This window comes from Lissotriton vulgaris, chromosome 8 (genome assembly GCF_964263255.1).
Source record: "Lissotriton vulgaris chromosome 8, aLisVul1.2, whole genome shotgun sequence".
NCBI classification, from domain to species: domain Eukaryota; kingdom Metazoa; phylum Chordata; class Amphibia; order Caudata; family Salamandridae; genus Lissotriton; species Lissotriton vulgaris.
The window spans coordinates 1,353,815,821-1,353,830,006 of NC_141696.1; the positions used below are offsets into that span (position 1 = coordinate 1,353,815,821).

The window sequence follows — 14,186 nt, forward strand, 5'->3', positions numbered from 1 at the left end:
ACGGCCTTCCACATCGGGCAGTCCATCACTTTGCCCACCTTCTTTCCGCCTCCGCATCCCTCGAAAGAGGAGGAGAGGCTCCACCGTCTGGATCCAAAACGTGCGCTCTCCTACTACCTAGATCGCACACGCCAATTCCGGGTGGATGACCAACTCTTCGTTGGTTACGTGGGCGCGAAGAAGGGAAAGGCTGTTCACAAGAGGACCATCTCCAGGTGGATCATCTTGTGTATCCAAGCATGTTACTCCATGGCGAGGAAGGAGCCCCCGGCTGGATTGCGGGCTCACTCCACTCGGGCCACGGCAACGACAACTGCCCTGGGTCGCGGTGTCCCCCTGCAGGACATCTGTCAGGCAGCCACGTGGGCCTCGCTGCACACGTTCGCAAGACACTACTGCCTGGACAGTCAAGTCCGGAGGGATGGCTTCTTTGGCCGTTCCGTCCTCCAGGACTTTCTGGTGTGATATTGGTTCGCAGACCCACCACCGGGGTTGGTATTGCTGGGGTATCTATTCTAAGGTAAGGAATCTATCACTAACGTGTCTCTTTCAGATGCACAAGTTACTACTTGTGTAACGATATATCTGTAAGAGACATTAGTTAGTGATAGATTCCTTACCGCCCACCCATCCTCCCCGTTCTGCGAACCGATATTTAGGGTTAAGGTCATCCCCTTTCAGGGCCCTAGTTTCATGGCACCAGTGTTAGTTCTATCATGGCTCTGCGTATCTGGCGCGGAAAAGCTGTGTTATCAGAACTGACGTCAGCGCGCATGGGCGCCGTCTAAATACTCCGACGACGTCATCCCGGCGCTTACGACGCCGACGACGGACGCGGAGCCGCAGACGACGCCTACCAGCGCGCAGGGGTATTGCTACGCAAAAATTTCCGGATCCAGTCTGACGCCTGGGGATATTCTAAGGTAAGGAATCTATCACTAACTAATGTCTCTTACAGATATATCGTTACACAAGTAGTAACTTGTGCGACGAGGTCACCGCCGGCTATAATCATAGTACATCTTGGGGGCAATGATTTGGTGACCGCTGGTAGACGACTTCTTCTTGAGGCGATGCTTTCCACTGTAAGTTGGTTAGCGAGAAGAGTTCCAGGGTGCACGATTGCATGGTCCCATATGATCCCACGAAAAGTGTGGCGGGGGGCTCTTTCAGTTTCTGCTCTGAATCATTCAGTAAGGAAGATTAATAATAAAGTGAGTAGATTGTTCCGTTCAAGTACACTGCATTCTATTTCGCATGGTTGTATTAAAGGGGACAGTATGTATTTGGGGGATGGTGTTCACTTGTCCCGGGTGGGGAACGAGTTACTCATAGGAGACCTGATAGCTTGGCTGAGGACTTTAAGACATGACCTTTAGGTAGGAGTGTGTGGGGGGTCCGGATAGCCGGTCAACTATCCGGCCTGTGGCGGTAAGGTCATGATCGGTGAGCACTAATTGGAAGATCCCTATGAGTGGGCGTCACCCATTACGGATGGGAGCGCTCGAGGGAGGTGGCCATTGGCCCCTCAACGGGTAGGCGGTCCCTTCTAAGGATGGGCCGCCGAAAGGAAAGGAAAGGCGGTCAAGGCCCCTTCCTGGGGAATTTCCCGGGGCCAGGATATCTGCGACGGCAGATGTGGTAAGTTGTGTGGGGTTTGGGAGGGGGTCTACGCTACCTTCTAGATACCTCACACGAGTCCTCGGACGACCTTTAAGTGGCGTCGAGTTTATTGGGGCCCCCGTCAAGTCAAGGGAAATTGGTAGTTGCACTTGAGGTACACCTCTGTGCGGTCGCCCCTCACAAGTGAGGGGGATATTTCTGGTTTAGGGATCTTGACACCGGTTACGACCTTGCCGTTGGCCCTTAAACGTTAGGATGTACAATTTCAAAATTTCAAGTTAATGTTTTGTAGGATGTTAGTTCGGCTAGGAGAACCTTTGTATTAGAGAATATGTTAAGGTTAGCCAAACATCGCAATGTGGTAATGAAATTGTACATAATATGAAACTGTTATTTTAATGTTTTAATTTTGTTTCATATTTTAATAAATACGGCCGGGAGGGTCACTCCCTCCCGTCTTCCAAAAGTTCAGAACTGTTTCCGGTTTCCCATCCTTGGGGAGTGTGTTGAGAGGGGGTGGCGGGTATCTCAGCCATATGGAAAGGGGCGACCATTCGGTCCCACCGAACGTATGGCGGAGTACCACGAGCCCCCCGGGAAGCCAATTTTGGGCGGGAGGCGAGCCTCGGCTGGTATGCCCGAAGCGGCGTAGCCGGGGCGCGCTTTTTCCCGCCCTAGAGTGGGCTGGCCTAGACACTGACGCGGCCGGCCACGCCCTAGGGGCAGGCGGGGGTGGGTTTACGCCCGCCCTGAAGACGGATAAAAGGAGCAACAAGCCAAGAACGCATCCTCTTGTTCCTGTGCTCTGAAGCTGCACCCCCTCGCTGCACGTGAGCTCGAGACGGAACGAAGAGCCAATTTTGACCCGCCCACCAGCCCCTGAGGACAGCGAGTGGTTTTTGAATAAAGTTTGATGTGGTAACGCTAATTCTTGCAGGTTGTGATGATTATCGTGATAAGTTTGATTATGCAATAAAGAATGGTCAATTCGTAGTATGTTCTCAAATAAAGTAATCCTGCACTAGTGTTGATCCGTAATCTTGCTTGTTGATAAGCTGTTTGTTACTGTCTTTTAGTAATTTAGTCATTTTAGTAATTTAGTTAGAATTGTCGTATTTATTTTGGTCGGGCGGTAAGGTCATGATCGGTGAGCACTAATTGGAAGATCCCTATGAGTGGGCGTCACCCATTACGGATGGGAGCGCTCGAGGGAGGTGGCCATTGGCCCCTCAACGGGTAGGCGGTCCCTTCTAAGGATGGGCCGCCGAAAGGAAAGGAAAGGCGGTCAAGGCCCCTTCCTGGGTAGGAGGGGTTACAGCCCCCTCCTGGGGAATTTCCCGGGGCCAGGATATCTGCGACGGCAGATGTGGTAAGTTGTGTGGGGTTTGGGAGGGGGTCTACGCTACCTTCTAGATACCTCACACGAGTCCTCGGACGACCTTTAAGTGGCGTCGAGTTTATCGGGGCCCCCGTCAAGTCAAGGGAAATTGGTAGTTGCACTTGAGGTACACCTCTGTGCGGTCGCCCCTCACAAGTGAGGGGGATATTTCTGGTTTAGGGATCTTGACACCGGTTACGACCTTGCCGTTGGCCCTTAAACGTTAGGATGTACAATTTCAAAATTTCAAGTTAATGTTTTGTAGGATGTTAGTTCGGCTAGGAGAACCTTTGTATTAGAGAATATGTTAAGGTTAGCCAAACATCGCAATGTGGTAATGAAATTGTACATAATATGAAACTGTTATTTTAATGTTTTAATTTTGTTTCATATTTTAATAAATACGGCCGGGAGGGTCACTCCCTCCCGTCTTCCAGAAGTTCAGAACTGTTTCCGGTTTCCCATCCTTGGGGAGTGTGTTGAGAGGGGGTGGCGGGTATCTCAGCCATATAGACTTGTGAAACAGTTGTAATTTCAAGATGAGACATCACAGATAGCAAATGGGGTGTGGCGGCAGAGAGGGACTTCTAGTCAAATGTTTATACCTCACTAGTTTCCTTATAAATGTAGGGGATAGAAGAAGATTTTGGTGTTAAATACATTTTCTCAGTTTCTCACATTATCTTTGAAGTATGTGATTGCTGTCTCCACACCTAGTGATTACATTCTGCACAGTGAATGATCATCAAAACTTTAAGGTCTCTTTTATGCATTTGTCCGTGAGTAGAGTTTTTCTTAAGCCACAGTAGATTTTCCGTTATATAATGCTTCCCACGCTTCATTGCACCTTTTTATTATGGAAGTACACAGGGGGTATATTTCACCTAGTCTCTTATTCGGGCCTTGGCTTTTATGTCCTTTCCACCCGGTATTATCCTTTTGATTTCATTTAGGTCCCCGACATGCTGCCACGACGGCTCCTGCATGTGTATTTATGTTTGGATCAGAAATCGCAGGTGCTGGTTTCAGGGGGCTTTCATTACTTCAGCTCTTTACACAGTTGATTTGATGTGGGTGAAGTTGTTCTCAACTGCAGGCATAGAGGATCAGTTATTAAGGCTATGAAAACATAATACAGCTGCCAAAATGTTGTACATTACATACTGAGAACAGTGAAAAGGGATCTGTTGCTTACCATTGTTAACTCGAATCTCTTTTCAAAATATTGTTTAACATTAACACTACTGCTTACCTGCGTTAGAGTATCATCGAAACCGGGTCGTTTTCATTACCAGAACTAAGTGCGCATTATCAAGAATATTTGAATAGGATATTGCTGCATCTAAAAGACACTTACTGTTATAGAATCATTGAAAACACTAAGAATAGTGTTCTCACTGTGAAGGACCTATGGAATTAGAGTACTTTTGGACTGGGAGTACCGTATAACCTTTAGGGCAAGCAATTCTTCCAATGACTTTCCATTTGTCAACAAGTGGACACTTTGTGAATCTTACTACACCTTATCTTATAATACACAAACCATTTAGTGGTCTCCCTCCCTACTTCCTTTCTGTATGTTTGTTTTATGTAGCTCTATATTACTTTATTATGCTTTGCATTTTGCTTTTTTTCTTTTAAACTCTCAGATACAGAACTTCAAAGTGGTAGTTGGGTTAACCTCCTGTGCCACCAGAGCTAACCGTAGTGTTTCCCCAGTAGTAGCACAGACTTGAGGGTTCTCTCAGGTAGGTAAGCCAGTGATTGGATAATGTGTTTATGCCTTGAAGTCTGCTTGTGTAATTCTTTAACTGAGTGTGTACTATCTCTTTATTTAGGACTATTCCTGGGAAGATCATGGCTTCTCCCTGGTTAATAGGCTTTATTCGGACATTGGACACCTCCTGGATGACAAGTTTAGGACAGTCTACAATCTAACTTACAATACCATGGCTACTCATGAAGATGTAGACACAACTATGTTAAGAAGAGCACTTTTTAACTATGTTCACTGTATGTTTGGAATTAGGTAAGTTCCTACATATAGACTTTTTCATATGTTACATCTTTAGCATATGGGATCAGGAGTATTGTTTACACGCTATATTGGTGTAATTTAAAATTTAGCATTCATTTGTAAATATTAATTTTAAGAATAAATCATTATTTTGGTCATTGCGTCTATAATTGCTGAGAGCGGATCATTAACTTCCAGACCCGTCTTGTATAGCAATTGCCATTCCCACTTTAAAAAACATTTTACTCCTAATTCACTGGTGAATGATAACGAAACCTGCACCTACCGCTTTTAATCATCAAAAATCCTCTACAGGGTGCAATTACTTATAAAACTGGTACTCTCCAAAAGGGATTCGTTTTAACAAATGAGATGATTGGTCATTTTGAGCACATTTGGTCAAGTTAATTCCTGTGGTTTTGCAATAGATTTTCAAGTGCGCTTTTATATATAAATCTCAATATCTAAAGGGAATTGATTACTTGCTACATTTTGAGGTCAAATCAAAATATCTTTATTCGGGTTCCATATATGAAAACCATAAAAGTACATAAAAACACAATAAATATTAAAAATCATTATTCATTCATTGTAGAAAAATTATTAAAACTATTACACATCATTACAGGTTCGTACGGTGCCTAATGCATAATTTTAGATATTGTGCCACAGATTTTGTCATCAAAGAATTTTCCAGAAGTTGCAGGGCTAAATAGGCAGGGCGACATCTACGGATGTTCATAACTTTTAGTAGTGGTAATATCCACCTCCTGCGTAGTTCCATATAAAATTTACCAAAAAATGTGACATGTATTGTAGACTGTGGGGACATAGAGTCACACGGACACACTGCAGTGTTATGAGTCCATACATTCTGAATGGGAAATAGAACCAAAAAATGATATATGTTAAGCCTGAAACGAGTGAGGAGTAACTTTTCATATTGCGACAAATGGTACTGTAAATAAGGTTGGATAGTTGGGACCAGCTGTATCATTAAGCATTGTTGTACTGAGGGTTTACCTATTTCACACAGCATTCGGAGTTCAGATAAATGTGACAGACAAAGTGTTTTTAGATCTTTTTTTGAAATGTCTGTTACAGATGGTGGGTCTTCAAAGAAGCTCGGACGGCCGATGTCAGTGAAAAAAGATTTTACATATGCCAACCATTTTATCTTATTCATATGGTCTAATTTCATGCAGTCCTCTATTATTGTTCTTGTAAGGTGGCATTCTTCTCTGGCCCAAATTCTACGCCATAGCATGATAGGCTGAATCTTAATGATGTCCGATATATAGTGTACTCCGAGTTCAAGGTGACAACCAAATGTGGTGGTGCTTTTGGGAACAGCCAATAAAAACTTTAGGAAGGAGTTTTCGATTTTTTGGAGTTGCTCTACATTAGTTGTACCCCAGACTCCTGCTCCAAAAGTGTCTGTGCTGATAGATTTTGCATTGTATATCTTAATCATTTCGTTGGGTGGTCTTTTTCCCAAACGAAGTGAAAACGCTTTTAAAGCGCCGACTGTTCTTATGAGGGCTAACTTTCTGGAGTTAATTGCCTCTCTCCAATTAAACGCCTCATCAATAGTTATACCAAGATAAGGATAGATGTTAGTTCTTTCAAGAGGCAGGTTGTCCACAAAGATTTTTTTCTCTTTGTTCCCTCTGTTGCCGATGTGCATTACATAAGTTTTCCTTATGTTCACTTTTAGATCGAGACTGGTCATAAAGGTACAGTAATTATTTAGGGCCCTCTGAAGCTGGACAGGTGTTCTTGCCAGTATTACCGCGTCGTCGGCGTATAGTAACGCTGGAATCTGTCGACGACCGGCTTCCGGCAGATCTTTAACGCCCTTAAGCAGTGCAGCCTCTAAACCATTCGTATAAAGTGTAAATGGGAAAGGGGCCAGCACGCACCCTTGTCTGACCCCTTTCTGAATTGGAAAGCTGTTAGTTAGTTGTCCTGCTATTCCATATCTGACCTTTCCCGTAGCGCCAGAGTATAGCTCACGGAGGATATCTACTATAGGTGGTTCTATCCCCATTTGTAGCATTATTGTCCAGAGCTTCGAGTGTCCCACACAGTCGAAGGCTGCTGTAAGATCGACATACACCATGTGTAGGCACGATTTCTTCGCTGTTACATATTTTCCTACAAGTAATGTTAAATTTAGGACTTGATCCACGGTGCTTAGCCCGGCTCTGAAGCCGTATTGGAGGTCTGAGAGTACCCCTTGCTCTTTTGACCACTCCTGAAGTCGATTTAGAAGTATACGCCCTAGCATCTTTCCAGTTGAATCCAAGAGGGATATGGGGCGGTAGCAGGTTGGACTGTCTCTGTTGCCTTTTTTAAAAATGGGGACCAGGATCGAGGTTGACCAAGAGTCAGGAAGGCCAGTGTCTTTTGCTGCGTTTAACACTTTAGTCAGAAGGGGAGCCCATAGTTCAGGTAGAATTTTGTAGAGGTCCATAGGAATAGAGTCTGGTCCCGGTGCTTTGCCATTTTTTGCAGATTTTATAGCATTAGTTGTTTCTTTGAGTGTGAATTGTATCTCTATCGGGTATTGCACCAACGGGAGAGGATCTTGAGAAGTTAAGTCTTCGGGCCCAATCTCCCCAAAAACCCCTGAGAAGTGCTGTACCCAGTCTTCTGCAGTTATAGCAACATCCAAAGAGGGGCCAGCATTATTATCAGTTAAAAAAGGAGTTTTAACTGTTTCCCAGAAGGATGTGCTGTCTTTTAGGGTACTGCTTTTTAGGAGTTGTTTCCAGAGGTTTACTTGTAACTCCTTTTTCCTTTGTTTAATTGCCTGTGCGTAAGTTTTCCTTAATTCGGTTACCTCTGCTCTGTTTCTTGGTTGTTTTGTTAAGGCTTTCTTTAAATTTGAGTATGCTTTTGTGCATTTTGTGTTAAACCACCCATTTTTCGAAGTATTATTTTTTTTGATGGGTCTGGTTAATTCTTGACTTATTGTGTTTGCTATTGCATAGTAGCTACTCATGATCTCTGCTGAGTTTGAGGAAGGGTCTAGACATTTGTCAATTTCATTCTTACATGTTTTAATTATTTTCACCTTAGTAAGTTCTTGATCTAAATTGCCCCATCTGAGGGTATACCCGTTTTTTCTACATTTTGAGGTAAATTCTGCTTTGTATAAATTGGAGTTAATATAACTGAGTTAGTCTTGCAGCGTTGTTTCCATTCTTTGCCAGCTAATTCTAACATCATATGTATGTGTTGCCCAAAGAACAATTGATTTGATGTATTCCTTCTGGTGTCCTCACCAGACCTCCCCTTTTCATGCCAACTGATGAATAGATTGAAAAGGAGGAAGCAAACCTAGTGCTCTTTTCGGCACCTTAAAGCGTGTGTGTACATATTGCTTTTTCATGCTTAAAAATATTATTACTTGGTGTAAAGTTTATAATATCATTTGGAACCAAAGGAACTAGTTTGAAGGCCGTTTGTATATAAATAATTTAATAGCAGCCAGACGTAATCCTTTTTAATTGACATGCACAAACGCTGTGAAATTTTCGTACACATGTGAAAACATTGGCAGGTTGGAACCCAGCTACATTGTTAAGTCCTCAGTGTCATGATGCAGGAGACACGTAAGAGCACCAGTGGATGCATATCTCAATATTTGTGACATTACTCTTTTTTCTGTATCCTATTTACTAAGACTCATATAGGAATGCTTTGGGACATGCATGTCTGGACTGTTTTGTTTCTCATGATTGAGGAGTCCTTCATTTGTCCTTTGTTTCAGATTTTTCAGTTACCTAATAGTGCAGTGTCTGTAAGCCTTGGGAATAGGTGGTGTTATTAGTACCTAGTTAATAGCGACTTAATTTGACAACCCCTGACGAATGGAAGGATGATTTGGTCTTGCCAGGACTCCAACATGTGTTCTGAAGATCATTGCATAGGTCAGCAACAAATATTCAGTTCAGATCATGATCTAATCGTTAATAGCCTCTTCGTCGTGGCTTAGCTTTTGTTCCACCTCCATTACCTGATCTTTTCTATTTAGGATGACAACATTGCCTCCTATTTTCTAACTTGTTGAAGACATTCCATTATATTAGTAAAAGATACTTTATTTCCTTATCTTCAATGAGTGACTACACAGAAATAACAAGTTATGTGGAAGGAACGGCTCTCTACAGGTGGCAATATTGTGCAATGGGAAAATTGTCCTTCATACATACTAAGTGTGGGTTTATAGGGTTACTTTCTTTTGAATTTCTGTAACCAGCTTGTTCGTTTAGTGAAACAATTGTATGTATGTCCTATAGTTGCTGGCATCTTAGGGTTGTAGATTTTCTTTTCAGTGTTGTTCCTTCCTGTAGTATAGTAAAGCACATTCCTTTTGAGTTCGTAAACATTAGCTGTTTGTGATTTGTTTTGTCAAATTACTTGGCTACACCTCTCTACTTTTCTGTTTATTTCATGCTCTTGGTGTTTATACAGTTGTTTATTGACCTTTTATTTATTAGTTTCATTATACAATTTGTTCTAAATAAGCTGCACAAGAGGTTAGCTCCTCCACATAAAAAGCAACTAAAATATAACCTACAACTAAAGATGAGAACTACAAGGGCACCATGACCAGTTTTAGAATTGACCGAAAGCAGACTGTTCTCCACTCTGTAGGGCAAAACCAAAAATGTTGATGTTCAAAGTTAAAAGGGGAATAAGAGCACACAATGCGAAATGGCACAAGAGAACGCTATTTTCCCACAGATCTGGTATCTGCTTTAGAAAACACATTGGCTGGGTAGGCTCAGGAACTATGTTCAGTGATTGTTTAATGTTTCTCCTTTTATAAATAGTTCCTTATTTCTTGATGTTATGAGGGTGATGTGTTGTAATGGAACCTCACTTAGCTGAAATGCTTGAAGGTATGAGTGGAACTGTTGCCTAGTGTCTGCTATTATAGTGGTTCTTTTGGAAGGTAACAATTTGTTGAAAGTCAAGCCAGTGTGAAGATATAAAATGACAAAGGAAACATGTTTTATTTATTATATAAAAGATTGTTTTCAAGTTTGCAACATCATTTTTCTTTTTTTTAAACTCTCTTTATTAAGAGAGCTCAAGAGACCACAGTACAAAAACAGTTTCAGCAATACATCATGGAGTGAACACAGCGGGTCAATAACAATATGTTCATGAGGGCTGAAAGAGAAAATTAGACCTCCAACAAGCACCTATTCAACACTCCCCACCCTCTGTACTTTCTCCAGGGCACCCACACTTTCTCCCATTTTTTTGGCACATCCCCTACTCTTATACACGGTTTCTTCGGCTCGCTGGCACCAATAAAGATCACGTTTCCATTTCTCCAGCTGTGGGGGTTCAGGTGCTGCCCACCCCCTGGTGGTGATCCGCTTTGCTATGCCCGCTGCCAGGGCCATCCATATTCCCACATATCTGGACCAATCCGATTCACCTGTGATCATTAGTAAAAGCCACTTCGGCTCTAAAGGGACAGTCTCTCCCACCGCTCTGGTCATTGTGCTCGTTACTTTCCGCCAGAACGGAGCTCTCTGGGCATTCCCATAGAATATGCAAGAAAGTACTCTCCCGCTGACAACCCCTGACTCACAGTGCTGTTGGGATTCTAGCCCATTTGTGTAGATGAGTGTGAGGATAATAAGTACGGTTTAGAATTTTGAGCTGTCCTGGTCAAAATCTAGAGTATATTGCGACCTCTCTAGGGCTCTGAATTGGCTCCTGCTACTCCTTATTGTCTGTGCTACCAAGATCCTTTACCCAGGCCTCCTGGAGAGTAATCGGGGGAGGGAGGGGGGGGGGGGGGCTGGCACATTATTCACCAGTTTGCGGTATATTGTAGAGGTTGGTTTCTTGGAGATGGGTCAAGCAGCAGCCTGTCTTCTAGCGGGGAGTATTCCGGAATAGAGACCCCCCTGTGTATGTAGGTTCGTAGAGCATGTGTGAGTCTCATGTGATATCTCTGAGACTGGTGTAGGCTGTATTCTTTCTGTAGCGCCTCAAACATGAGGGGGGGGGGGGAGTCCCTTTCCATACATCTCCCAAGTATTCAACACCAATCATTTTCCACCCTTTAAAACCAGTCATCGCGGCCACCTACTGCAGTGGATCACCCACCCACAACGGGGTCCTACTGGTCAATTTCCCCGCCCAGCCCAAGAGTTTATTGGCTTCTCACCAGCACTGTAGTACCACTCAAGTGTGTGCAGGCAACGCCGGCCCCGATCTCCGAGAGTACAAGAGGGGCTCACAATTCCCCTGTGGCATGGCGGTTTTATCAACCCTGTAGGCCGGCTCCTCCTCTCCTACATATATCCATTCATTTATGACCTGGATCTGCAAGGCCCAATAATACAGCCTGATGTCTGGAATGGAAAAGCCCCCATTGTATACCCCCTTTTGCAACTTGTGAAGAGCGATTCTTGGAGAGTGACCCTCCCACAACAGTGTCCGAACTGTGCAAGACGGCCATCATAACCGGAACTTCTAGGAGCTGGTCTGCAATTCAGGTCACACACAACACCCCAAAACGCAACAACGTAACCCTCCCCCCCCCATGCCCCTCCCTCTGTCGACAAATCATAAGAAGAACCCCGCATGGAAAAAAAAAGTAGAAGGTAAAAAAAGTCAGCAGTGTGAAGCCTTCTATTTAGGCATGTGGCCCTTTCGTTCCGGGATTGGGGTGTCTGCTCACAGGGGAGTTCCGTGAACTGAGTTGTCTAAGATACTTACGCCTTCTTCGTTTGGCAAAGTCAAGAAGGGCCGCCACAGTTCTGGGAATCTTCCCCCCCTCCCGGCCATACACAACCTGTGTAGCCAGCCTGTATGTGGGGGGGCCTGTGGGGTTTTCCAGTGTGCTAAAATATTTTGTGTCGCCGCCCTAAGTGCAATAGCTATAAGGCGACCCTCCGTGATTTTAAGGGATACATCAGGGCGTTGGGCAACCCCAGTAGAATATAGGCTGGGAACCGGGGGTGTTGAGTATCTAAGTGAGAGTCTATGTCATCCAGAATTGCTCTCCAGTACCCCTGCAGTCGGTCACAGCTCCACAGCAAATGTTCTAGTGTACCTCGTTCCCCGCACCCTCTCCAGCAACGGTCGCTAATGCGTGGGTCGAATTGGTGAAGGCGTTCAGAAGTATGGTACCAATAAGTGGCCACCTTGGTCAGAGTTTCGGTCAGGCCTGTGTGGTATGCGGAATGTCTAGCACTGTGGTAGACACCGCGCCATTCTTTGGTTGTGAGAGCCCTCCCCAACTCCCTCTCCCACCGGCATCGACCAGCATTGTATGTGTAAATGTTCGTGATGAGAAGGTGTTGGTACAGGTCGAGATTAGTTTTTTGTCCGATGTGCGAGTGACTAGCCACTTTTCGTAAGGAATGAGATGACGCTGCGCTCCCGGACTAACCTGTGGGTGAAGAGCCCAGTGACGAACCTGCATATAGGGTAACCTATCCCCTTCTGGTATGCCATAATCCTCTCATCTGTTGGAACGAAAGGATACCGTTCAGGTTAAAAAGATGTCCTAAGGACCTGCATGGGGAGGAGTGCCATGCAGCAAACGCCTGAGAGTCCAGGCCCGAGGTGAAGTCGGGGTTGGCAAACAGTGGTGTCAGAGGGGACGGGAAAGACGTTAACTCGTGCCTGAGGGCGACTCGATCTCACACCTCCATGACAGTACCCGTGATCTGGGACGCGTATAGGTTAGGCGGCCGATGGCGCTTCGGGAGGGAGGGAATCCCTCGCAAGGGCATTCCCGCCACTGCCTGGTCCTGGAAGAGCCAGTTGTTACCGGATTCCAACTGATGCCATTCCACTAGGCTTCGGAGTTGTGCCGCGTAAAAATAGAGTTGTAGGTCGGGAAACCCCACGCCACTGTGCAGGCGGGATGACTGCTATGGATTGCTTAAAACGCGGGCGACGACTCTGCCATATGAAGCGTGCCAGCTCAGATTGTGTTTGTTGGATCCAGCCCATTGGAGGACGTACAGGAAGGGTCTGGAACAGATATAGAATCTGCGGTAGGAGCGTCATTTTGGTGGCCGCTATCCTCCCCAGCCAGGAGAGGGAGTGGCGCTTCCATCTTCGGAGCTCTCCGCGAAGCTGTGTATGGAGTCTGGCGTAGGTTGCTGTTATGGTGGAGGGGATGATGGGGCCCAGCAGGACTCCTAAGTAAGGGACCGTGGTGTCGGACCACTGTATAGAGTGTTCCTCCTGCACCTCCGCTAACGTTTTGGGCGATAGGGAGATATTGAGGGCAACCGATTTATCGGTGTTGATTTTAAACCCGGAGGCGAGCGCGAAGCTATGCAGCTCGACGAAGAGTGCTCGAAGAGATTGGAAGGGGTCGGTGAGGGAGAGCAGAATGTCATCAGCATAGAGGCTGATCTTGTGCGTATCCCCTCCGAATTTGATTCCTTTCATGAGGGCATGTTGCTGGATCCGTTGCGCCAGCGGTTCCATATAAAGGGCGAACAGAATAAGGGATAGGGGGCACCCTTGTCTGGTCCCCCTGCCAATCGGGAAGTGAGAGGATGTGTGCCCGTTGGGGCGCACTGCGGCGGTGGGCAGCTTGTAGCAGTTCAGAATACGGGTGCAAAAGAACCTCCCCCAGTCCAAAGAGGCGCAAGACCTGTTCTAGATAGGGCCAGTGTACCCTATCGAAGGCCTTTTCTGCGTCTATTGCGAGCAACATGCCGTCTGGTTGGGTGCACGACCCTGCTTCAATGAGGTGGAGGACCCTCTTGGTTTTATCACTGGTTTGGCGTTGGGGTATGAAGCCGGCCTGGTCCGGCTCCACCTGCTGTGACATGTAGGGTGCTAACCGTCCCGCCAAGATACCCATGTACAGTTTGAAGTCAATGTTCAGAAGCGAGATCGGTCGATGCGAGCTACAGCGTGATGCGTCCCGCCCGGGCTTCAGTATGACCGCAACTGCTGCTTCTAAGAGTTCCGCAGGGATCACTCCCAGCTGGTCGAAAGAGTTAAACAGATCTTGCAAAATCGGAGCCACCTGGTGGCAAAATGTTTTGTAAATATTGCCGGGTACCCGTCTGGGCCTGGGGATTTCCCAAGTTTCAGGCGCAAGATCGCTGACACCACCTCCTCGAGGCCGATGGGCCGATCTAAAAAATCCGCCTGGGC

General features: G+C 45.6%; 1 protein-coding gene across 1 annotated transcript in view; it reads left to right on the top strand.

Moving 5' to 3' along the window:
- SESN3 (sestrin 3) overlaps positions 1 to 14,186 on the top strand; it is a 293,232-nt gene that overhangs the window by 242,679 nt on the left and 36,367 nt on the right. The window contains exon 8 of the mRNA XM_086935298.1: positions 4,840 to 5,030. Within this exon, the coding sequence (XP_086791424.1) occupies positions 4,840 to 5,030 (191 nt within the window). The remainder of the gene's footprint in view (positions 1 to 4,839; positions 5,031 to 14,186) is intronic.